Genomic DNA, 17,813 nt, shown 5'->3' on the forward strand with positions numbered 1-17,813 from the left:
AAGCAAAATCAAAGCAAGGCTAAAGGAATGTAACCAGGTCAAATATCCTCCGAAAAGTATCATCAATCAGCAAATTCCCAGGCACCCTCTCCCTTCAGAAAGAAATCCCTTAACATTCATACTCAACCCACCACCCCGTCTCCTCATTCTGCTCCAGAAACACACTATCCTCGTGCTCCATCTTCAACCGAAACAACATATCCTCCTTGCACTCAACAACCGCGACGAGATTCGACCGCGCCTCGTCTCTCTCCGGCCAGAATGCAAAGTTCGCGTTCCCGACCCTCTTATTGTTGTTCTTGTCGCTGCCAACGTACACATCCACCGACGCGTTGCCTCCGGCCTTGAAATTGCGTTTCAGGGGCACGGCCCACCCGATGATGCAGGACTTTGCGGTTGCGGGGAGTTTCCAGGAGATGAGTTGTTGCTGGTCGGTCGTGGCGGTTTTGCTGACGTTGAAGTTTGTGGTGGGCACTGGGGAGCTGTTGGGGATGAGGGTTTGGGTGAGGGGTTGGAAGAGCTTGGTCTTTTTGCCGCTGGGAGGGCAGGTTGGATTTTTCTTGGGAGAGGTGGAGGGCTTGTCGGTGGGCTCGTCGGTGGGTTTCTTTGGGGGGTTGGGGTTGGTGTCGGTTTCGGGAGCAGGGCACGAGTTGCTGGGGGGTTTGGTCTCATTCTTGGTGGTGTCCTTGGGCTTCTCGGGATTCTTGGTGCCCGGATCAGTGCAGGAGACGCCGGGAGGGTTCGTGGTGCCAGTCTCAGGACAGGAGACGGGTGGAGGCGTTGTGCCGCCGGTTTTGTCCGGGCAGCCTTCTTTCAGCGCACAAGGATCGACAGAGCAGCAGCCTCGGAAGTTGTTTAGAGCACAGACGTAGAAAGCCTTGCCCGCTGGGCACTGAGTGTCGTCGCGAGCAGTCAAGGCCATGTCTGACCGAGCTCGTTCAGTGGGCAGCGCAGTGGCCAGAGGAGCGCAGACGAGGCTGGCAACCATGCAGACAAGAGAAGCGCGGAACAACATGGTGAACAAGACTTCTGTTTGCTGGTGGAGGATACTGTTGAAGGAAATGAGAATGATGAGAGGGAAATTGTTTGAATTGTGGATTCGAAATCAGGATCGTTTGAGAGACCGTGATTGCGAGACCGTGATTGCGATGTTGTTGTTTCTGATGAGCAGATGGATTCCCCGGCGAGGATGAAGCCATATTTATAGGGATCTGGGGAAGATTCCGGTATCTGCATGAGACATAGAGATTTCCATCTTCCTGACAGCGAAACCCTGCCCTCGAGCGGGACTCTCCGTATAGTCCAAGCGGATGATTCCATATCCAAAGAACCAGGATCCCAAAATTAGAGCATCAGGTGCAAGGCGCAGATCACATTTCTTTGAGCCTCCGGACAACGGGCGCCGATGTTGGGAACTATTGGGAACTAACTAAGACAGGGCAAGGCAAGGCCAATTTGCTTTCTTTGTCTGCTTGTCCAAGCCCGCTAACTTGCTTCCGCCAGCTAATAGCTAAGTCGTTACCTATCATATTGAGTTTGAACTGCGCCTGTATGTCGCTGTCAGCCAAGACCCCAAACTGCGGAGTAGGGCTGTGTTGATCCAGTGACCGTCCTATGAGAGGCCAGGGGAAACCATGTATACCCGGTAGGGCGGATCCACCGGATCCTGTTGATTCGTGGATCTATTATTATGATGGTGCTAATTAGCTAGCTTCTTAGCTTGCTAGCTTGGACCATGTGTTTCTCACCCGTGGTATCTAACCTGGAGCTATAGTGGTTGGACGAATCATGGTGGCTGCTACTCCGAACTGTCTATGGTTACATCCGAACGTCGGGTGGAAGTGAGCTATCCGGCTTGGGTTCCGTAGACGTAAGACATTAATATAACTAACTGAGTTATGCTTTCTTTGTCATTATAGATGGTAACTGGAGGCTGTGCTGCGCAATATCCAGATCGGAGAAGTACATGTGTAGGTAGAGCTGTTGGGCTTAAATCGTGAACTACCCCGGAGACAACGTGGATAGCATCATGGCATGTGCTATAATTAGAGAATGGAGCGGTATGTTATCTGGAAGACAGCAAGACTGTACTATTTTGGACATGGCTTGTTTTCGTGGAACGTGGTTATACGAATCACGGAGTAACATGAGCTCGGTGTTGGGCCTCATCTCCGGTCGTATTATCCATCTTCGTGAAATCCACAAGGGAGACTAGGTAACCATATCAATTACAACAAGGGCTTCGGTGTCGCCAATACAGAGATTCGGTAGAGGAACAGCCTACTGTCGATTGGTCAGCTACCACAGAAGGACCGGATATGCTGTTCAAGGATGATGTCACACAAAACATGTCCCCTCGTAGCCTTTCTTCGAAGAGATGCGTACGATAAACATCGCTTCGCTTGTCCCAAGAACAGTGTAGACCCAATTCAAATCCGCAGTCCGTTAAAGAGTCCGCATTCTCTTGGCCGCTTCCAACAGTTCCATTCAAGTAATAGAGGCTAGTAGTCAAATCCCTTCTGGACTTTTATCCAACCTGCTTGTTTCCCGCCTCTCACAACTTTGAGGCTTCACTTTGGCTTCACTTTCCTTCGGCCGGTCCGGATCATGTGGCTTCCAGTTCCAGAGCCCAGCTTCAAATCTGGCCACCAGCCTTTCCTCCTCAGCCCAAAGCTCCTTGCGTTTCTTCTCACTCTCTTTCCGTTCTTCCTCAGTTTCGACCGGCTCGGCCTGCTTCGATTCCTCGAGAGGAATGGATTTCTCCCGACCATCAAGCATCATCTGCAGAGTTCCATTCAATTTATTCAGCTTGAGGATCTCGAAAACAGAGCGCCCCGAATCCTCCGTGAAGTAGTACCGTCATCCAGCCGTGAATAAACATTCGACATCTCCAGATTCCGCGGTGGTGTGCATGATGCGACAGGGTTCTCAAGACCGCAGCAATTTGTCCAATGCGCTCCAACCCCATCCACACTCTGGTTCAACAGCTCGGGGTCCATAGTCCACCCCTCAGGCACTTGTTCTTCGGGGATCTAAAGGGGTAGTTTATGTTCGACTGGATGGCATCAGGAATAGGTAATAGTCACTTACAGTTGTGTCGCTCATATTTGGAGACAGCAAAGAGCGAAGATTGGGGGATATGCATTCGAGGCGAAGATGGGGGTTGCTCAGGGTGACGACGAGCGGAACCTGCTATTAGAAGGGCTCGAGTCACCTGACTCCATGCCCCCCAAGGTTCACTGAAGCATAAGGTAGATCCACGTTTAAAGTATCAACAAAGTAAAAAGCCCATGGGCAGTGATCGTGAGTCCTTGCATACTGGTGGTATCAGATTTGCAACGCCAAAATTTGTGGGACGATCCAGGACGTAACGCATCAACCATTGATCTTTATCCTAGTCAGCAAGTATCTCAGGCATACAAGATAACGAACCTCTCCAGAAGTAAATTCAATGCCAATCCGTAGATTGACTTGTCTGGTGAAAGCATTCCGTAGCTTTTCTCTTTACAGAGCCATTTCGAAGCGGGCGACCGATCACAGAGAAGACATGTGGGGTTGTTAGAGGAATTTGGTCAAGGCATGGGCAGTATTGACTGTTCTACAGTTTTAAAGTGTGCGTTCAAACACTGGACAATTCACTGGAGGTGGGAAGTGAGAAGGTGGTCTTGCAATAGTGAATGGATTGCTTAGGACGTCTGCGCACCAGAAAAAGCACTCTTGACAATGCCATTTCTATATTCCAATAGGAAACTGGCTGTAGGTTCGGCAACATCAGAACCCATAACAACATTGTCATTGCCCCCATAAAGTATTGTAGAAGCATCGTATAAACTATCCTTGATCATTTTATCTGAAACCCGAATATCACACTTATCGAAGCAATTTCCTTTTACGATTCAAGTCATGGAAGTCATGGGTAGTTATTGACTAGATTTGCCTTGAAGCTACAATTATGCATTTATGTCACAGTCAGGTTTCTGGAGATAATTGCCCGTTCTACCCTGGGCCAAAAGTGCGGAAAGATCAATTGCGCAGGTCAGTCGTAACCTTTAGACGTGAATTATTGGGAACTCTAATAATCAGAACAGATGCTCAGGTGGTCCCAAATGGCACTACAGATTTAGGAATTGAGCTTGAGGCAACCAAAAGGCAAGATCATGGGCAAATATCCAACCATATTATCTCCGACAATACCGGGAGTAAGCTGTCATCAGGCGTGGCTAATTCTCCTAGTTTTCACGATGAAGTTAGTCCCCTTCCTCTTATTAAACCAGTACCATCCCTTCCTGCGAACTCGAAAATCGTGGTTTTTCTTGACAGCTGGACAACCAAGGAAATGTTTGGGTATATCAGCTTCCAAGAACGCTCGATGATAAGCATACCAGCGAGCCCCCGGGCAACGATCCCAGATTGTGCCTATGTATCCATGGAATTCTAGCATTTCCTCTACGTCGTAGGTGCAAGCTCGGCAGTAGACGCCTGATTCGAGTGTCTGTGTCTGGCGATTCCAGTATGGAAAAGTAGCCGTCGCCCGCATCTTCAAAGCAGTCTCGTTGCCCTCTTCCATATACTTCTTTAATCGGGGTTTGATTAATAATTTGGGAGGGGGCCCGTTCGATCCTTCCTCGTACCATTTACATAGCCGTCTGTTGTGATATTTCCTGCGTCTATTCAATTTGGCCTGGAATGCTCGGTCGAGTGCGTCCTTGCTACCATGAACCTGTAGTGCCAAGGCCTTTGCTTGGGTGATATTAGCGAAACGGCGTGGAGGTCGCAAGTCGAGGCTGTGGATGATTGGAATCTTTCTCATTTGCTTGAATGATAGCGCCAAGTTGAAGCGAAGTACTGATATTTCCGCAATTTCGTACTCGGGTTCGACGAAATTGCATTTGTAGCACGAGCGAGTAGCAGTTGGGAAGTGGAGGAAAGGTCCAAAATCCCCACACGTTCGACACCAAGGTCGACAGAACTCGGCAAAGAGCCAGGATATGGGGAAATACTGCGCGCACTTCGTGGCGGCCATGAGTCGGAGCGTATCCGAGGCATGTCTTTTCAGTAGAGAGTATGCAGGAAATGATTCCACTATAATTCTCCCTGTCGTATTGACCCGACGGAGCATTCCTATACTGAGTAGGTCTAGTTCAAGGAGAATGGAGTGTACGATCTCGAGGGGAAGAGGGAAAAAGGGCGGAGGCTGTTGCTTGCTCTTTGACAGCTTCTTTCGAGGAGCCTTGTATAGCTTTGCGGGGTTGGGCATGGGCGGTCGATCGCATGGAAGGACCACCCAGTTCGGAACCTTGCACCGATATGCAGTACCGGAAGCCATACTGACGGGAAGGACAATGTCGGTGAATCTGTGAAGTGAAGTAAGCAGAGGAGTGAAGCCAAAGCAGGGAATAACTCCGCATTGGGTCATGATGGCGTATCCCAACCAGAGGAATGGCCATCACCTGACGTGGTATGTACATACATGTACCTCCCCCAGCTCCAGGGCTGTCCTCGGAAGAACGCTTTAGGAGGAGGTGTGACTAAAACCGCCTTCTAATATAGGTAACTGGCTGTCCCGGTAGATAGTCTTCTTTGTCTTGCACTTTCCACCTTCGCTATCACCTTGCTTTTCCTTTCTATCCCCCAAGCGAGATAGCTAAGAAACGCGTGAGCTCACAACTGGCCTTCTTATCGTGAGTTGATCTTGCGTTCTCTTCTCTTTTGAATACCTTTGTTTGAGCTAATCAGGAGCAGCTAACACCCGCGTTTCAGCTATTGATCCTTTATTTATCCTTCAAGTCCACAACACCTCGGCCTCTAATCGCGAACAAACCGCCAGTTTCCTGCCTTCTGTTCCCTTGTCACCACAATGTGAGCAAATGTCCACCACGTTTTGTCATATGCGAGCCCTAACGTTCCAAGGTGCCACGAAATCATCTGGGTGTACTCCTGCGCTTGCGAAGCAGCAAACAAAACCTTCTTCCAATGCATTCCCCGCCGCGGAACGAATGGGAAATGCGAGCCGTTGGATCCTCCAGTGTATGAGCGTGTTAACAACCCATGCCACGATCATTGTGTGCCTGTTTCTGATGAAGTCTCTCGGAGAGAAGGCGTTAAGGACCGGCGGGGAGAAAGAAGTGGATGAGAAGAGATGAGAAGGCTGAAGTAGAATTCTCTGGTTGTGATGATGTGTATTTCCTGAAACTGAAGTGAACTTGCCTGCTATCATTGATTGCCATGTTTTTCAGGCCTTGCTCTTTTTGTAGTCACATGGAGGTTGATTGCCCGATCCAGAAGACAGGTGAGTTCCCCCCTCCAGATTTCCCCTCTTGTTCTCGCTCGTGCTCCATCGCGTCCCGCTGTCAAATCATCTAGCTGCATCAAGATCGCCGAGGACTGCGAACAGTTCGACGAATTCTTCTCTGCCTTCACCAAGAACATCTACTTTGGCGTCCACGTGGACGCCCAGAACCCTGGCCGAGCTCATCTGGCCCCAGCACATCATGTAAAAAGGAGCCTAAGACTAAGGTTCCTTTGTTTGCTCATCGTTATTAGGTGTAACTGGACACACAGCCGTTACGCCTGCGGTTGCCTCACGGAGGCAATCTGGATGACATGCGAATTACACCAAGGCACCAACGGAAGGTGCGAGCACGAGGAGCCCGAACAGGAGAACGTGCTCCGGCATTACTGCCGTGTTCATTCTGTGGTAGGTGCTCAGGCAGTCTTAGGCTTCCTTGACGGCCCCTGGCACCCGCTCGGCCGCGGGGTAAGGGGGGGGAGGACCAGGACCAGGACGAGGAGGACGAGGAAGAGGAGCTGGAGGAGGAAGAGGCGGAGGAAGAGGGAGAGGCGGAGGAAGAGGCGGAGGAAGAGGAGGTAGAGGAGGAAGAGGGGGAGGAAGAGGGGGAGGCCGAGGAGGCCGAGGAGGAGCGATAGCAGTAGCTGTTGCAGCAACAGGAGCCGGCGTCCGGGCCCTCCGCAGCGGAAGAGCGTATTAGAACGGAGGTAGGTAGTTTTACGATCAAACCAAATGCGAGTTCACTCTTTTTCGATACCTGTGAAGCAAAGATGTAGCAGGAGAAAAAAAAAAAAAAAAAAGGCTCAGTAGATGGCGCGCCTTCAGGAAGCCATACGCTCAGCACGGCTCTGTAGCTCCTTCACCATATCGATCCCGACCTTTGTAGCTTCATCCAAAGTCTCCTCCGGCAACCCAAGTATTTCATTCTGCGCCTTGGCCGAAAAGTTGCTCGCATCATCCGGGTAAAACGCTCTTGCGTAGAGCAATTTACCAAAACCAGCCATGTTCCCACCTTTAACCTGCGCCAGTCCTTCCTCGTATCGCTTCTTCGTGGCCTCGTGCGTGACTCTCCAGTCCGCGTCAGTGGTTCCGGTAACACGCTTGACGCTCTCAAACATCTCGTTCTGGCTGACGACAAAGCTCTTGATGTACACGCCTTTGTTGAGGAACGTCGACAGCGTAAGGCTCTGGTCATTCTCGTCTTCTGGAAGCTCATTGAGGCTCAGTACCTTGGCCACGGCCCGTCCGACCTGCGATAACGTGGATGTGGTGTTTTTGGTGTTTCCGTCGTCGTAGATGGTCAGGGAGCGTTTGTCAAAGTCGAACCCGAATCGTGCCTCGCCGCCCGCCAAGCTGTAGTCGTACCAGAAGCCACAACACACGGTGATCCACTGCATGCCGAGTTTCTCGATCTCGGCTCGATTGGCGATGGCGACCGGGCCCAGTAGTGTCTCCTCGCCGAGTTTGACGTTGTCAATGTCACCGCCGTACCCGTTCGGCATCACGTAGGGAACACCGGCTTTAGCGGCGGCCTGGACGAGCTTGCTGTGGGCGTCGCGGGGCGCGATAGGTGACATGGTTATGATCAGGAACTGCTGGTCCTTGAGGGCGGCGACAATAGAAGCCTGGTCGTCGTAGTTGACTGGGGCGACTAGGACGCCCGCGGGGAGTTTGTTGGGACTGTCTTTGCGGGAAAGGGCCGTGACTGTGTGTTTCCCGGTCTTGAGGAGGGCTGCGGTGATGTGCGATCCAACTGTGCCTCCGGCCTGAGGATGTTTCTTAGTGTTGTTGTGGATGTGGTGGTGTGAACTGGTTTACTTACTCCGACAATAGCGACTCGCTCGATGGCGTTGCTGAAGCCGGTGGGCTGATCTTTGGCGTATCTCGGCATTTTGGGTTCCAGAAGCAAGAGGAAAGATAAAAAGGAAGAAGAAAAGGACGTCGAATGAATTCGTGAAGTTATTGATTGTTGTGATTGTGAATGGTGAGAGCAGGGAATCCCCGTCCATTTATACATTCGAGCTTCCAGCCTTGAGTCCTCTATCGGACTTAGGGACTCCGATGGGGCCAACCTAAAGTCCGCGCATCTCCGCCGCCGCCGCCTCACGCCAACACCTTCGATGCGGCGATGGATAAGCGATAAGTCCGCAGTAGCCGCACCAAAGCCGCTTACGGCCGCTGGCACTTTTCATTCGCGGAATTCCGAGTCTGCCCAAAATTGTACAATCCAGAGGATCAAAATCCTACTAAGAAGGACAGGATGACATGCGATCTATCAGTTTCTTGCAGTGATTTGGAAAACCATGTCCAACAGCCGATACGCCACTATAACTGGGCGTCCCAACCGAGCATCGAAAGATACGGGTCGACGAAGAACTGGTCCCAGTCCAGCTCCCAGCTCATGTCTGGCGCAGAGTTGCGGGCCTCAGTTGCTGGCTGCGGCTGAGAGAATCCGTAGCTTGCCTCGACAGCTTCCAGCTGCGCAAGCTCGTTGCGCTTCTTTGCCATTTTCAGGCTGAGTAGATGTCGCGCCATGGACAACGCCTCACGCGTGAGTCCTGTATCGGCCGCCTTGACCAGGGTTTCCAAGCCTTTGAAGGCAGTGCCGATGTGGACGGAAGCGGTTGGCGTGTCTATTGCCAACAGAACGCAGGCATACTGGAAGACACTGCCAATGACGTTCCAAAATAGACGACCGTGGTTAGCGAGCTGTTCGGCCGCCTCCACACCCGCGTTGCCGATATCGATGACGAGCTTGATAAACTCGTCCGGTATCCAGGACTTGAGTTGGTATGCGCGTCTATAGAAGCAAAGAGCGATGTCTGCCTTGGTTACCACCAGGAACGGATGAGTGACTTGGAATTCGTCCAATGCCTTCAAACGCTCAAATAGCTCTTCATTCGGACTTGAAGGCTGCCGTTCAAGTTGAAACGGCGAGTTAGGCGCCGGAATGATCTGGACTAACCGTACAAACTGGTCTGCAGCGGAATCCGGGGTCGGGATGATACCCTGACAAGTCACAGCCCGAAAGTGTACCGCCGAACAATCTTGCTCATACGACAGCATGTTGTGTCCCGCCCAAGCGAACCAAAAAATACCCCTCAGCCGGTCGGCATCATATCCAAGGGTAGCGGCGCTGGATGTGGACGCCATCTTCTTGATGTTCCCTTCCTCGTGCAACCCCACTGTCTCACAGAGGTGCATGAGGGTGCAAGAAGCGATCCAGGCATTGTTAGGACGGGTCGTGGCGCGCAGGTAAAGCACTCGCAAGCCCCACGCGACTATGTGGTCGATGCTGTGCATGCGCATGGAAGCGGGATCATCGAGAATGGCTTTGGCGTACTGCACCAGGTCAGACTCTCGCGGGTGTCTCTCGGGAGATAGGAACGACCCAAGACTAGCTACGCCAGCAGCTACTGCAGCAAACGCAACTTGCGTACTACCGGGGCCATGGTAATAATCTTCACATCGGTCGAGAAAGATTCGGGGGTCAAACAGGTCCCCGATAGGGGCCAGGACCGCGGAGTAAACACCTGCGAAGTGACGGAGGTCTTTCAAGGAGATGAGATTCCCGAGAAAGCCGTGCGTGTTGGATGTCTCTTCAGGTCGGATGCCGAAGTTGTAAGCAAATGACCGCATCTTGGGAGGGCTGTCAGAACCGAGAGCCACGCCGAGGATGTGTGGAAATGCCATGGCCGCTGACGCCCCGGCGTATCTGGACTTGTGCGCGTCAAAGATGCCTGTTGACGGGCTGGCTACGACAGTGAGGCTGTTCGTCGATGAGCTATCGGTTCCATGAGGGCCTTGCTCTACATGAGATCGGCTATTTAAACGACTTCTGCGACCATGGGCGATACGCTTGGCTTGGGGCGGGTCATCAACTCCACCACCCGCGGTGCCAGCGGTATCTTCGTCGGTGTACCTGCAGTCGTAGTCATAGCTCGTGCACATGCCACAAGGATATTCGGTGTCGCATTTCCGCTTGCGCTGATGGCAAGGGATGCATGCCTTCCTGGCGCGCTTGCGTCTGGAGATTGTTGTAGGCATGACAGCCAAGAGGATTTGAATTTCAAAGCCTCTTGCTGTAAAAGTACAAGTGCACTTGATCAGCGCGATTAGTGTTACAGGCAAGGCCCGAAGCGAGCGAATTTCGTGATAGACACGCTAGGGACTCGGTTATGGGGGACGATGTTGTTGCGCGGTGTTGTGGCAGGCGAGTTGACTAAGCCGGCATTTTCATCGCCTCACTTAACCGATTAGATCCATCGCTTGACGAAATGGTATATACACTGTTCTATGATATAACGATATTTAATTAGCAAAATAGCAGTAATACGTTCTTATGATATTGTTCTTATTTCATAAAACCTTTGGAAAAGCTATAACATCTGCTCGTTGTGACCGTTGAGTTGTCTTGATCATAGGCCAAGAGTCTGAATTATATACATGGCCTTCAAAGCTCTATTTGGTGAATACGAGCTTAGATTTGAACCCCTCAGATAAGCAGATACGCTCATGACTGGAAGGTACACTGTATATTATCAAAGGAATGGTAAGGATTTGCCTAAAAAATAAAAAATAAAATACAAAATAAAAATTTACTGCGATAAAACGGTTTTTTATTTAAAAGATCTTCAAGCCAACTACTTACCCTAAGGGTTGTTGGTTGACATACTGCAGGCCTGTGATGAAGAAAAAATACCGCCCGAATACAGTCTGTTGTTACAGTGATTAGTTGCATCCCATTTCTGCCCAATCGATTTGTTGGGCATCAGTTCCTCAGCCGTGCAAAGGATATGTTAGGACCCACCTGCAGATCATCTTTTTTTGACCGTGTCCCTGAATATCCATTTATCTCCTGTGAAGCTTGTTACTTGTTGGCCCTCCCTGCATTGGCATTGTTGCTAGATGTTAGCATTGCATCTAACTAAGAGCACGCGCAATGACGGATCCTATATCCATCATAAGTCTAGTGGACATAGTATTCGGGAAATGTCTACAATTATATAAATTCATCAGCTCAGTCGCCGAGGCAGGAGACGAGATCAAGCACTTGTTATGGCAGCTAGAAGGATTTCAAAGACTTCTGCCCCATGTCAAAGCTTTTGCAGAGCAAATCGAGATTTCGCCATCCTCGACAGACAACAATGTAGCTCAAGATACTATAAGGCCGACGTTGCAGGCTTGCCAGGTAGAGTTCCAGGCAATATTTGATCTTACTGACAGCCACAATCTTGCGAACTTGTCAACTCTCAAAGGTACTGCAAAGAAAGTATCTTGGGTTTTGGACAGCGGTCGTATTCAAGATCTCTCAAAGAAGCTAGACACCGCCAAGATGAACATGTCTCTCGCTCTTCAGATCTCAGGAAGGTTGGTAATATTACTGCCTGTGTAGAAGGCCATCGCTGATGGACATTCTGTAGGTTTATTGATCTCGACCTCGGACAGAGAATCGGCCAGGTTATCGAAAATCAAGAGAATTTGTATTCGGAGTTGCGCAAAAGTCTCCAAGTCTTCACCTACTCTATACGACAATCAGTTGAGCGAGATCTGGAAAGGTATAACGACTGGAACATAAAGACAGAGGTCCGCATGGAGGACCTTTATGAGTCTATGTCTACAGGATTCCCATCCTTAGATCACATCGAAGTACCAGCGGAGCCTTTATTCCCAAACATTGAAGGAAAAAACGATGCGAGTAACTACACAAAGATGAAAGTGTCAAGAGCTCGGTGAGTAATCAAAAAGCAACTGACTATCTTTCGCCGAATAAATTGCTAAACTGCATTTTTCTCGATAAAAGCACGTTCAAAGAAAACGATGCAGACTTTGAGAGGGTTCTGAAAGAATTCAAGGACTCAAGCCTGTTGGAGCGGCTGGGTGAGCAGACTGGCTCTGCGGATCTAAGTGTCCTCCTTGAGAACATAGAAAGACAAAACATAAATAAGCAAGGAAGAGGCTTTTCCACGAGCAAAAACAGGATGCTCTCTGGTGTCAATGCGTGGACTAATATCTTGCCTTCTCAATATACAAATACTATACTGAGCAGCTACACCGTGCTTCTTCAGGTACGATGGATGCTACCAATCACTCATATATCATCATCAACTAACCGATCTACTTCTCTAGGCATCCAAAGCATCCGAGAATACATTCGAACTCATGGTGGAAGGTCTTGCGGAAGCAAGCGATGCTATAAGACTCTGCAAGCGAGAATACGACCTCTACCCGGCGCCGGAAGTAAAGGAGGCAATGATAAAACTGTACTCTCACGTCCTTGCATTCGGTGCAGAGGCAGCCATGATAACTAAGAAGAGCTTTGCCGGACGATTTATCCACGCCATGACGTTTCAGGATGGCCCTATTCCAAAGCTTATCGTGAAGATTCAGAAGCAGGCTCGAGCGATTATGCAGGAAGTAGAGTATCAACAGAGGCTAGAAATGCGGGATATGAGTTCAAGGGTGCGACATATTGAGCGAGACCAGCAGAAGATTCTTTCGGGAATTGCCAGCCAGAGGAAGATATTGGAGTCTTTACGAGACCAACAGAGTATCATGTCGATGATCAAGACCCAGCAGGAGATACTTGATGGTGTTCAGAAACTCCTTCTTAGAATCCCGGCGTGAAGGTTCTATAACCACTCAGTAATACTATATGGACATAGGCATATCAGGAGCTTATATAGTTGCTCTACGCACATTTAAGAGCAGGGTCGGCGAACTGCTCGTTCAAACACAATTGTCAGCCACAATTAACAGAAATGAAAATGATAGGAGATCTGTGAGTTTACGGCATTCTATCACTAGTCATTTCTCAGCTTTGGCGCTGTTTGTAGTATTCTTATCTTTAAGCCTGAAAGACCTCTTGTTTACCTTCTGGTTTGAAGAGTTTTCTTTTCCGACCCTTGAAAAGAGCGGGCGAAAAGACCTGTCAAAGGACTTGATAACTAGACGATGGAACGAAGCCAGGATGGCAGCAGAGGGTAGTCAGCCAAGGAAGAAAATAAGAAGATGCATTAGATTTATTAACAAAGAAAGACATACGATAACCGGTATTCGCTGTTGGCTACCCACCTAGCTCTAGCTTTGATGATTGCGACAATTGGTGATATAATCCATAGCTATTATATGATTGCTTCACCATAGATATATATAGGCCTACAAGCACGGCTCGGATTCCGTGAGCCAGTAATTCCCAACCATGTGACCGGCATTGTGCTCTCTTCCGCCGTCTGTATGCCCGATAAAGCGATCACATCTTTTCTATCCATTCCTGCTCTTCCATAAATCACTCGTGACCGGCAGGAATCTGCTAAGACCTATTCCCGAATGGCACCGTCGTGGCGTACCCTTCTGTACCCCGGTGCATCCGGGCCGCTCAGGCTCGACATGGGTTCCCTCATCTGACCACATGCCCCTCACTGGGATGATTTGCATTATGCACTTTCTTGAGGACATTCTTAACGTATTGTCAAATCTGACTAGGGTGCTTACGGAATGGTCTCCTGGGGGGTTGGGAGATTGTTAGAATAATGGAGGACTATGAGGCAATGATTCCTAGTAGTTATATAATTAGTATTTAGTATTATAAATAGGGGCTTCTACCTATATCCAGCTGCTATATCCTATACAGCTTATTCGTAGTTAATATACCTACGTTTAATGATTCATATTCCTTACATTTTACTACTAAAATCCTTATCATAAGCTTATTATATAAATAAAGTGTCTGGACTCTCTATTTATGAATAATTTATTATAATAAACTAAAGACCAGTAGAAGCTTATAATAGAGCTATATTCTATAACAGTAGCAATTACATATATTTCTATAGATATACTATCTCCTTGTTTAATTTGGACCTAAACGATATTATACAAATATTAGTGGCGGACCCGACCACCCACCGCCTTTCGCCGGTGGGTGGTCGGCAGCGTAAAGGAAGAATTTGAAGCAATTTGAAATATCTCAACAAAACACGTAAAAAATTAATAAAATGCAACTATTCAACGTATTCCTATACTAATTCTCTTTATTTGAAGCAGTATTTTGACCTTCAAAAACGAACGGTGGTGGAGAGGTTCCAAACGCTTCTTTATATGCTTTGATCGCCTTTTTCTGCTTGCTCGCCTCTTCCTTCGCTTTACGATCGGAAATCGATCAATTCGCATCTTTGACACTCAATATACCAGTATCTCGAAGCCTTGGAACCTCTCGTTTAGTTGTTTTGCGGCAACGAAAAGCCTGAATTGCTGTAATTCGTTCGATCATGGTGTTGAGATTCGCGAGTTCTTCCGCTTGAAGTTTTGAATAATGCAGTACGCGTTGAAAGCCTCTACGAAGCTTTGGAATGAGATCCACGGAATCTATGATTTTAAAGAGCTTTTTCTCGCTTTTCATAACATCTTGAGCGCTTTTTGAAGGCGTATTTTCAACGCTTGAAGAAGAGAAATTTGGGAGAGGCGTAGTCTCTCCGTATACGCGAAGATCAAACGCTAAGATCTCTGGAAACAATGATAAAGTCTTTTCAATTGCTTCAATTTGAGCAGATCCATCAGGAGGGAAGATACCGCGTTCTTTAAAGGCTTCGCGAATGATTCGCGAATAAAAAGCCTTTTTGTGTGCTTCAGCGATATCATGTAAAAAGTTCGATTTATCTCCCGGTTTTTCACTCCACTGCGCAATGCGATTATTCAACGTTTTAAAGTGCGTTTTGTAAGCGAGAAAGGGCTTTCCATCAAGCAATTGGCAAAGATGAGTCGTATGAGATTTAAAACAAAAAGAAAGAATCTCGTAGATCTCGCAAAGTTGTATAAATTCAACGGTCTTATGAATTGTATGACCGTCAAAAATAAGCACACGTTTTTCTTCTTTTTTCAAGCGATTTTCAGTCGAAGTTTCTTGATGAAATTTGTGAAGCCAATCAATTGCTAATTGATCGTTGACATAGCCTTTTTCTGAGACTACAGTATAGAAATTCGGCAATTCTTCATCATACCAATTCTCCATAAATTTCTTGCCTTTAAAGATAAAGAGCGGCGACATACTCCAACCATCCGCTACAACACATTCAAGCGCTGTAATGATCTCGGAATGTTCGGATTCAGGAAGATCAGGACATTCTTTATGTCTGCTGATGACTTTTTGACACTTTCCAACTCCTGGTTGAAAGCCGCATTCGTCGAAATTGTATACGAATCGTGGCGGAAGAGATTTGACGATATTCGCGAGTTGATTATACCAAAACTGCAAAACTCCAACATCTTCAGCTTCAATCCTTTTCACCTCCTTTGTTTTCTACATCATTATAACCAATTTGAGGTCCGGAGAGAGTCTTTTTACGAGACGATACACCCACGATCGATTGACGCTTCGCTCGGGATTGACGCGTTTGACTATGAGATTTGCCCATTCTTCAATCATCGAGATAGTGACGGGAAGGTGAAGATCTTGCATTTTTGTAATTCAATGGACTAAAGCAGTCTCTTGATACTGATCAAGAGCCTTATTTGAAAGGATTCGAACACTACAAGAGCCTCGTTGATCGTAAATGCGGCCATGCAAAATGCGGTAAAAAACGCCAAATTGCCGCGCGATCTTCGCGATAGAGAGATTTTTATTGTGCTGAACGAATTCAACGGCCTCATTTACGCGTTCATCGCGAATTTTAGAGGATTTAGACATATTTGGTGGTTGGTATGGCTTCAAAAAGGTGTTTTATTGAAATTCTTCCTTTACGCTGCAAATTCCTTTACGCTGCCGACCACCCACCGGCGAAAGGCGGTGGGTGGTCGGGTCCGCCACTAATAACTATATTCCGTACACATATAACTGGCGTGATCTGAAAGTTCTTCCTTATATGGCCCTAGTGTTATGCCGTGTGGGCCTCATTTCCTGATGCGGACCATGTGTTGTGCAGAACGGGTGCTGCAATTTTCCGTGGGTGGATTTCTGGCGTTGCCTGACGAGGTCTCGGGGGTGGGAGAGTTGGCCCATGCCGACTATAATTAGCCGGCACGGCAGGTGGATTACTGGATCATCATTCTTAATAATGCCGAAGTTCTTGGCCCTCCCGCCCCGGACCTTCCGACTGTCTCTCCGGTACTTACGGAGAGATCTTCTAGCGGACGGGAGGTATCCCATCCCCGTCATACAATACGGTTCTGTGGGTTTGTAGCACAGTCTGGAAATTCATGCCTAAGAAATGGACATTCAATTTTACGCCTTTTCGAGGGCCTGTCTCTCACATCGGTCTCGTTTAGGCCCCGGGCCTCCAACATAGGATCGCGTAAATCGCGTGAACGAGGGCACCGAAACATATGCGGGGAATTCAAACTCCAATATTTCAGCTTCTATACTATCGTGCCGGCTCACGTGGTTCCGGCCAAATTGGATGCCAAGTCTTACTTCAAGTTCGTAGCTTCGGCCAAGATTGCACGTTTCAAATGTGGGACCCAGGTGTGCCGGTACGCAATGTCGACTCCATAGTCTGTCGTCGAGTTTCAGAACGGATCCAACCGTTGGGTGGTTCTCAGCCACGAGTGGCTGGCGCAGATTTGCCATCGTCTGGATGACCCACGAACGAGTAAAGCTTTGTATCGACCCACAGGCTCGGATCCCTGTTCTTTCACGGAGTAAAGTTTGGAAAGATTGCAGTGAAATCGCCTTTTTTTCGCCGTTCGTGTGCTTGATAGTAACTTCCAGCGCAATGGGGTGTCCGAGCAGGAGGAATGGTCCGTTCTTCAGTTCGACCTCGACCTCGTAGGTCAGGGGTGAACGTGGTAGCTCCGAGGCCTTCACGCGGAGATTCACGTTCTTGCTGATTTTCAAGCTACGTAGCGGTTGGCGGATGGTAGATAGCGGATGGAAGGGTACGTTCCGAGTCTGGTGCTTGATGTCAGGACAGGGCACGTTTCACTCGAGGCGGAAGGCTCACAGCTTTTTGGGTCCGACGTAGGAGACCCTGCTGTACGACGCTCGCTTCGAGAGTATACTTAATCTCATCGGGCGTACATTTGTTCCCAGACGATGGCGGAAGTTTCCGTATGAGGTGCGGCGGCTCACGAGCTGCCGCTTGCTTGCGAGCAGCATCTGCAGTGCTATTTTTGTAGCATTCCATGACCGGGGGGAACTAACGAATACAAAGCATTACACGAGGCCCAGATTGAATGTCGGAAAATAGCAGATTACTCACCCGAATTGAAAATGGAAAAGAATGCTCTCCCGGACAGAGCGTCACAGCTGCAGATGTAAACCCCCCTGCGCAGGTGCTAGGCGGGAAAATTTGTTCATTCCTTTTGAAAAGCTTTTTTCCCCCAATGAAATCAGCCACTCCAACTTGCAAAAGACAGGGACGGAAGATATCTACCTTATGTGATTCAGTAAGCTTTCCCGAGTCCAGCCTGGAGGTAGCTGTCCCCGACAAATTGATCGTTATCGTGGCGATGTCCACTTCCACTTCACTGTAGAGGATGACATGGCCCGATATCACATCTTCGCTTGTGAAGACAGGCTGCTTTTTGT

At 48.6% G+C, this 17,813-nt stretch overlaps 5 protein-coding genes across 5 annotated transcripts; 1 reads left to right on the forward strand and 4 right to left on the reverse strand.

Moving 5' to 3' along the window:
- Positions 1–109: 109 nt before the first annotated feature.
- Positions 110–1,203, reverse strand: LDX57_002614 (uncharacterized protein; the record flags this gene model as incomplete). Its single annotated transcript, XM_046084265.1, has 1 exon — positions 110–1,203. The coding sequence occupies exon 1, from the start codon at positions 1,013–1,015 to the stop codon at positions 110–112; it is 906 nt and encodes a 301-aa protein (XP_045940228.1). The 5' UTR covers positions 1,016–1,203.
- A 5,907-nt stretch (positions 1,204–7,110) lies between these two features.
- LDX57_002615 (aromatic alcohol reductase) lies at positions 7,111–8,180 on the reverse strand (the record flags this gene model as incomplete). The annotated part of the gene is made up of 2 exons (XM_046084266.1): positions 7,111–8,055; positions 8,112–8,180. 2 exons carry the CDS (start codon positions 8,178–8,180, stop codon positions 7,111–7,113), a joined length of 1,014 nt encoding a protein of 337 aa, XP_045940229.1.
- A 434-nt stretch (positions 8,181–8,614) lies between these two features.
- On the reverse strand, positions 8,615–10,401 carry LDX57_002616 (uncharacterized protein; the record flags this gene model as incomplete). The annotated part of the gene is made up of 1 exon (XM_046084267.1): positions 8,615–10,401. The coding sequence occupies exon 1, from the start codon at positions 10,334–10,336 to the stop codon at positions 8,615–8,617; it is 1,722 nt and encodes a 573-aa protein (XP_045940230.1). The 5' UTR covers positions 10,337–10,401.
- Positions 10,402–11,624: 1,223 nt separating this feature from the next.
- LDX57_002617 (uncharacterized protein) lies at positions 11,625–12,995 on the forward strand (the record flags this gene model as incomplete). The annotated part of the gene is made up of 4 exons (XM_046084268.1): positions 11,625–11,659; positions 11,713–12,021; positions 12,093–12,357; positions 12,419–12,995. The coding sequence occupies 4 exons, from the start codon at positions 11,625–11,627 to the stop codon at positions 12,914–12,916; spliced, it is 1,107 nt and encodes a 368-aa protein (XP_045940231.1). The 3' UTR covers positions 12,917–12,995.
- A 3,513-nt stretch (positions 12,996–16,508) lies between these two features.
- On the reverse strand, positions 16,509–17,409 carry LDX57_002618 (uncharacterized protein; the record flags this gene model as incomplete). Its single annotated transcript, XM_046084269.1, has 2 exons — positions 16,509–17,174; positions 17,227–17,409. The coding sequence occupies 2 exons, from the start codon at positions 17,407–17,409 to the stop codon at positions 16,509–16,511; spliced, it is 849 nt and encodes a 282-aa protein (XP_045940232.1).
- Between the last annotated feature and the right edge of the window lie 404 nt (positions 17,410–17,813).

Source organism: Aspergillus melleus (genome assembly GCF_016097325.1).
Source record: "Aspergillus melleus strain CBS 546.65 chromosome Unknown contig1, whole genome shotgun sequence".
NCBI classification, from domain to species: domain Eukaryota; kingdom Fungi; phylum Ascomycota; class Eurotiomycetes; order Eurotiales; family Aspergillaceae; genus Aspergillus; species Aspergillus melleus.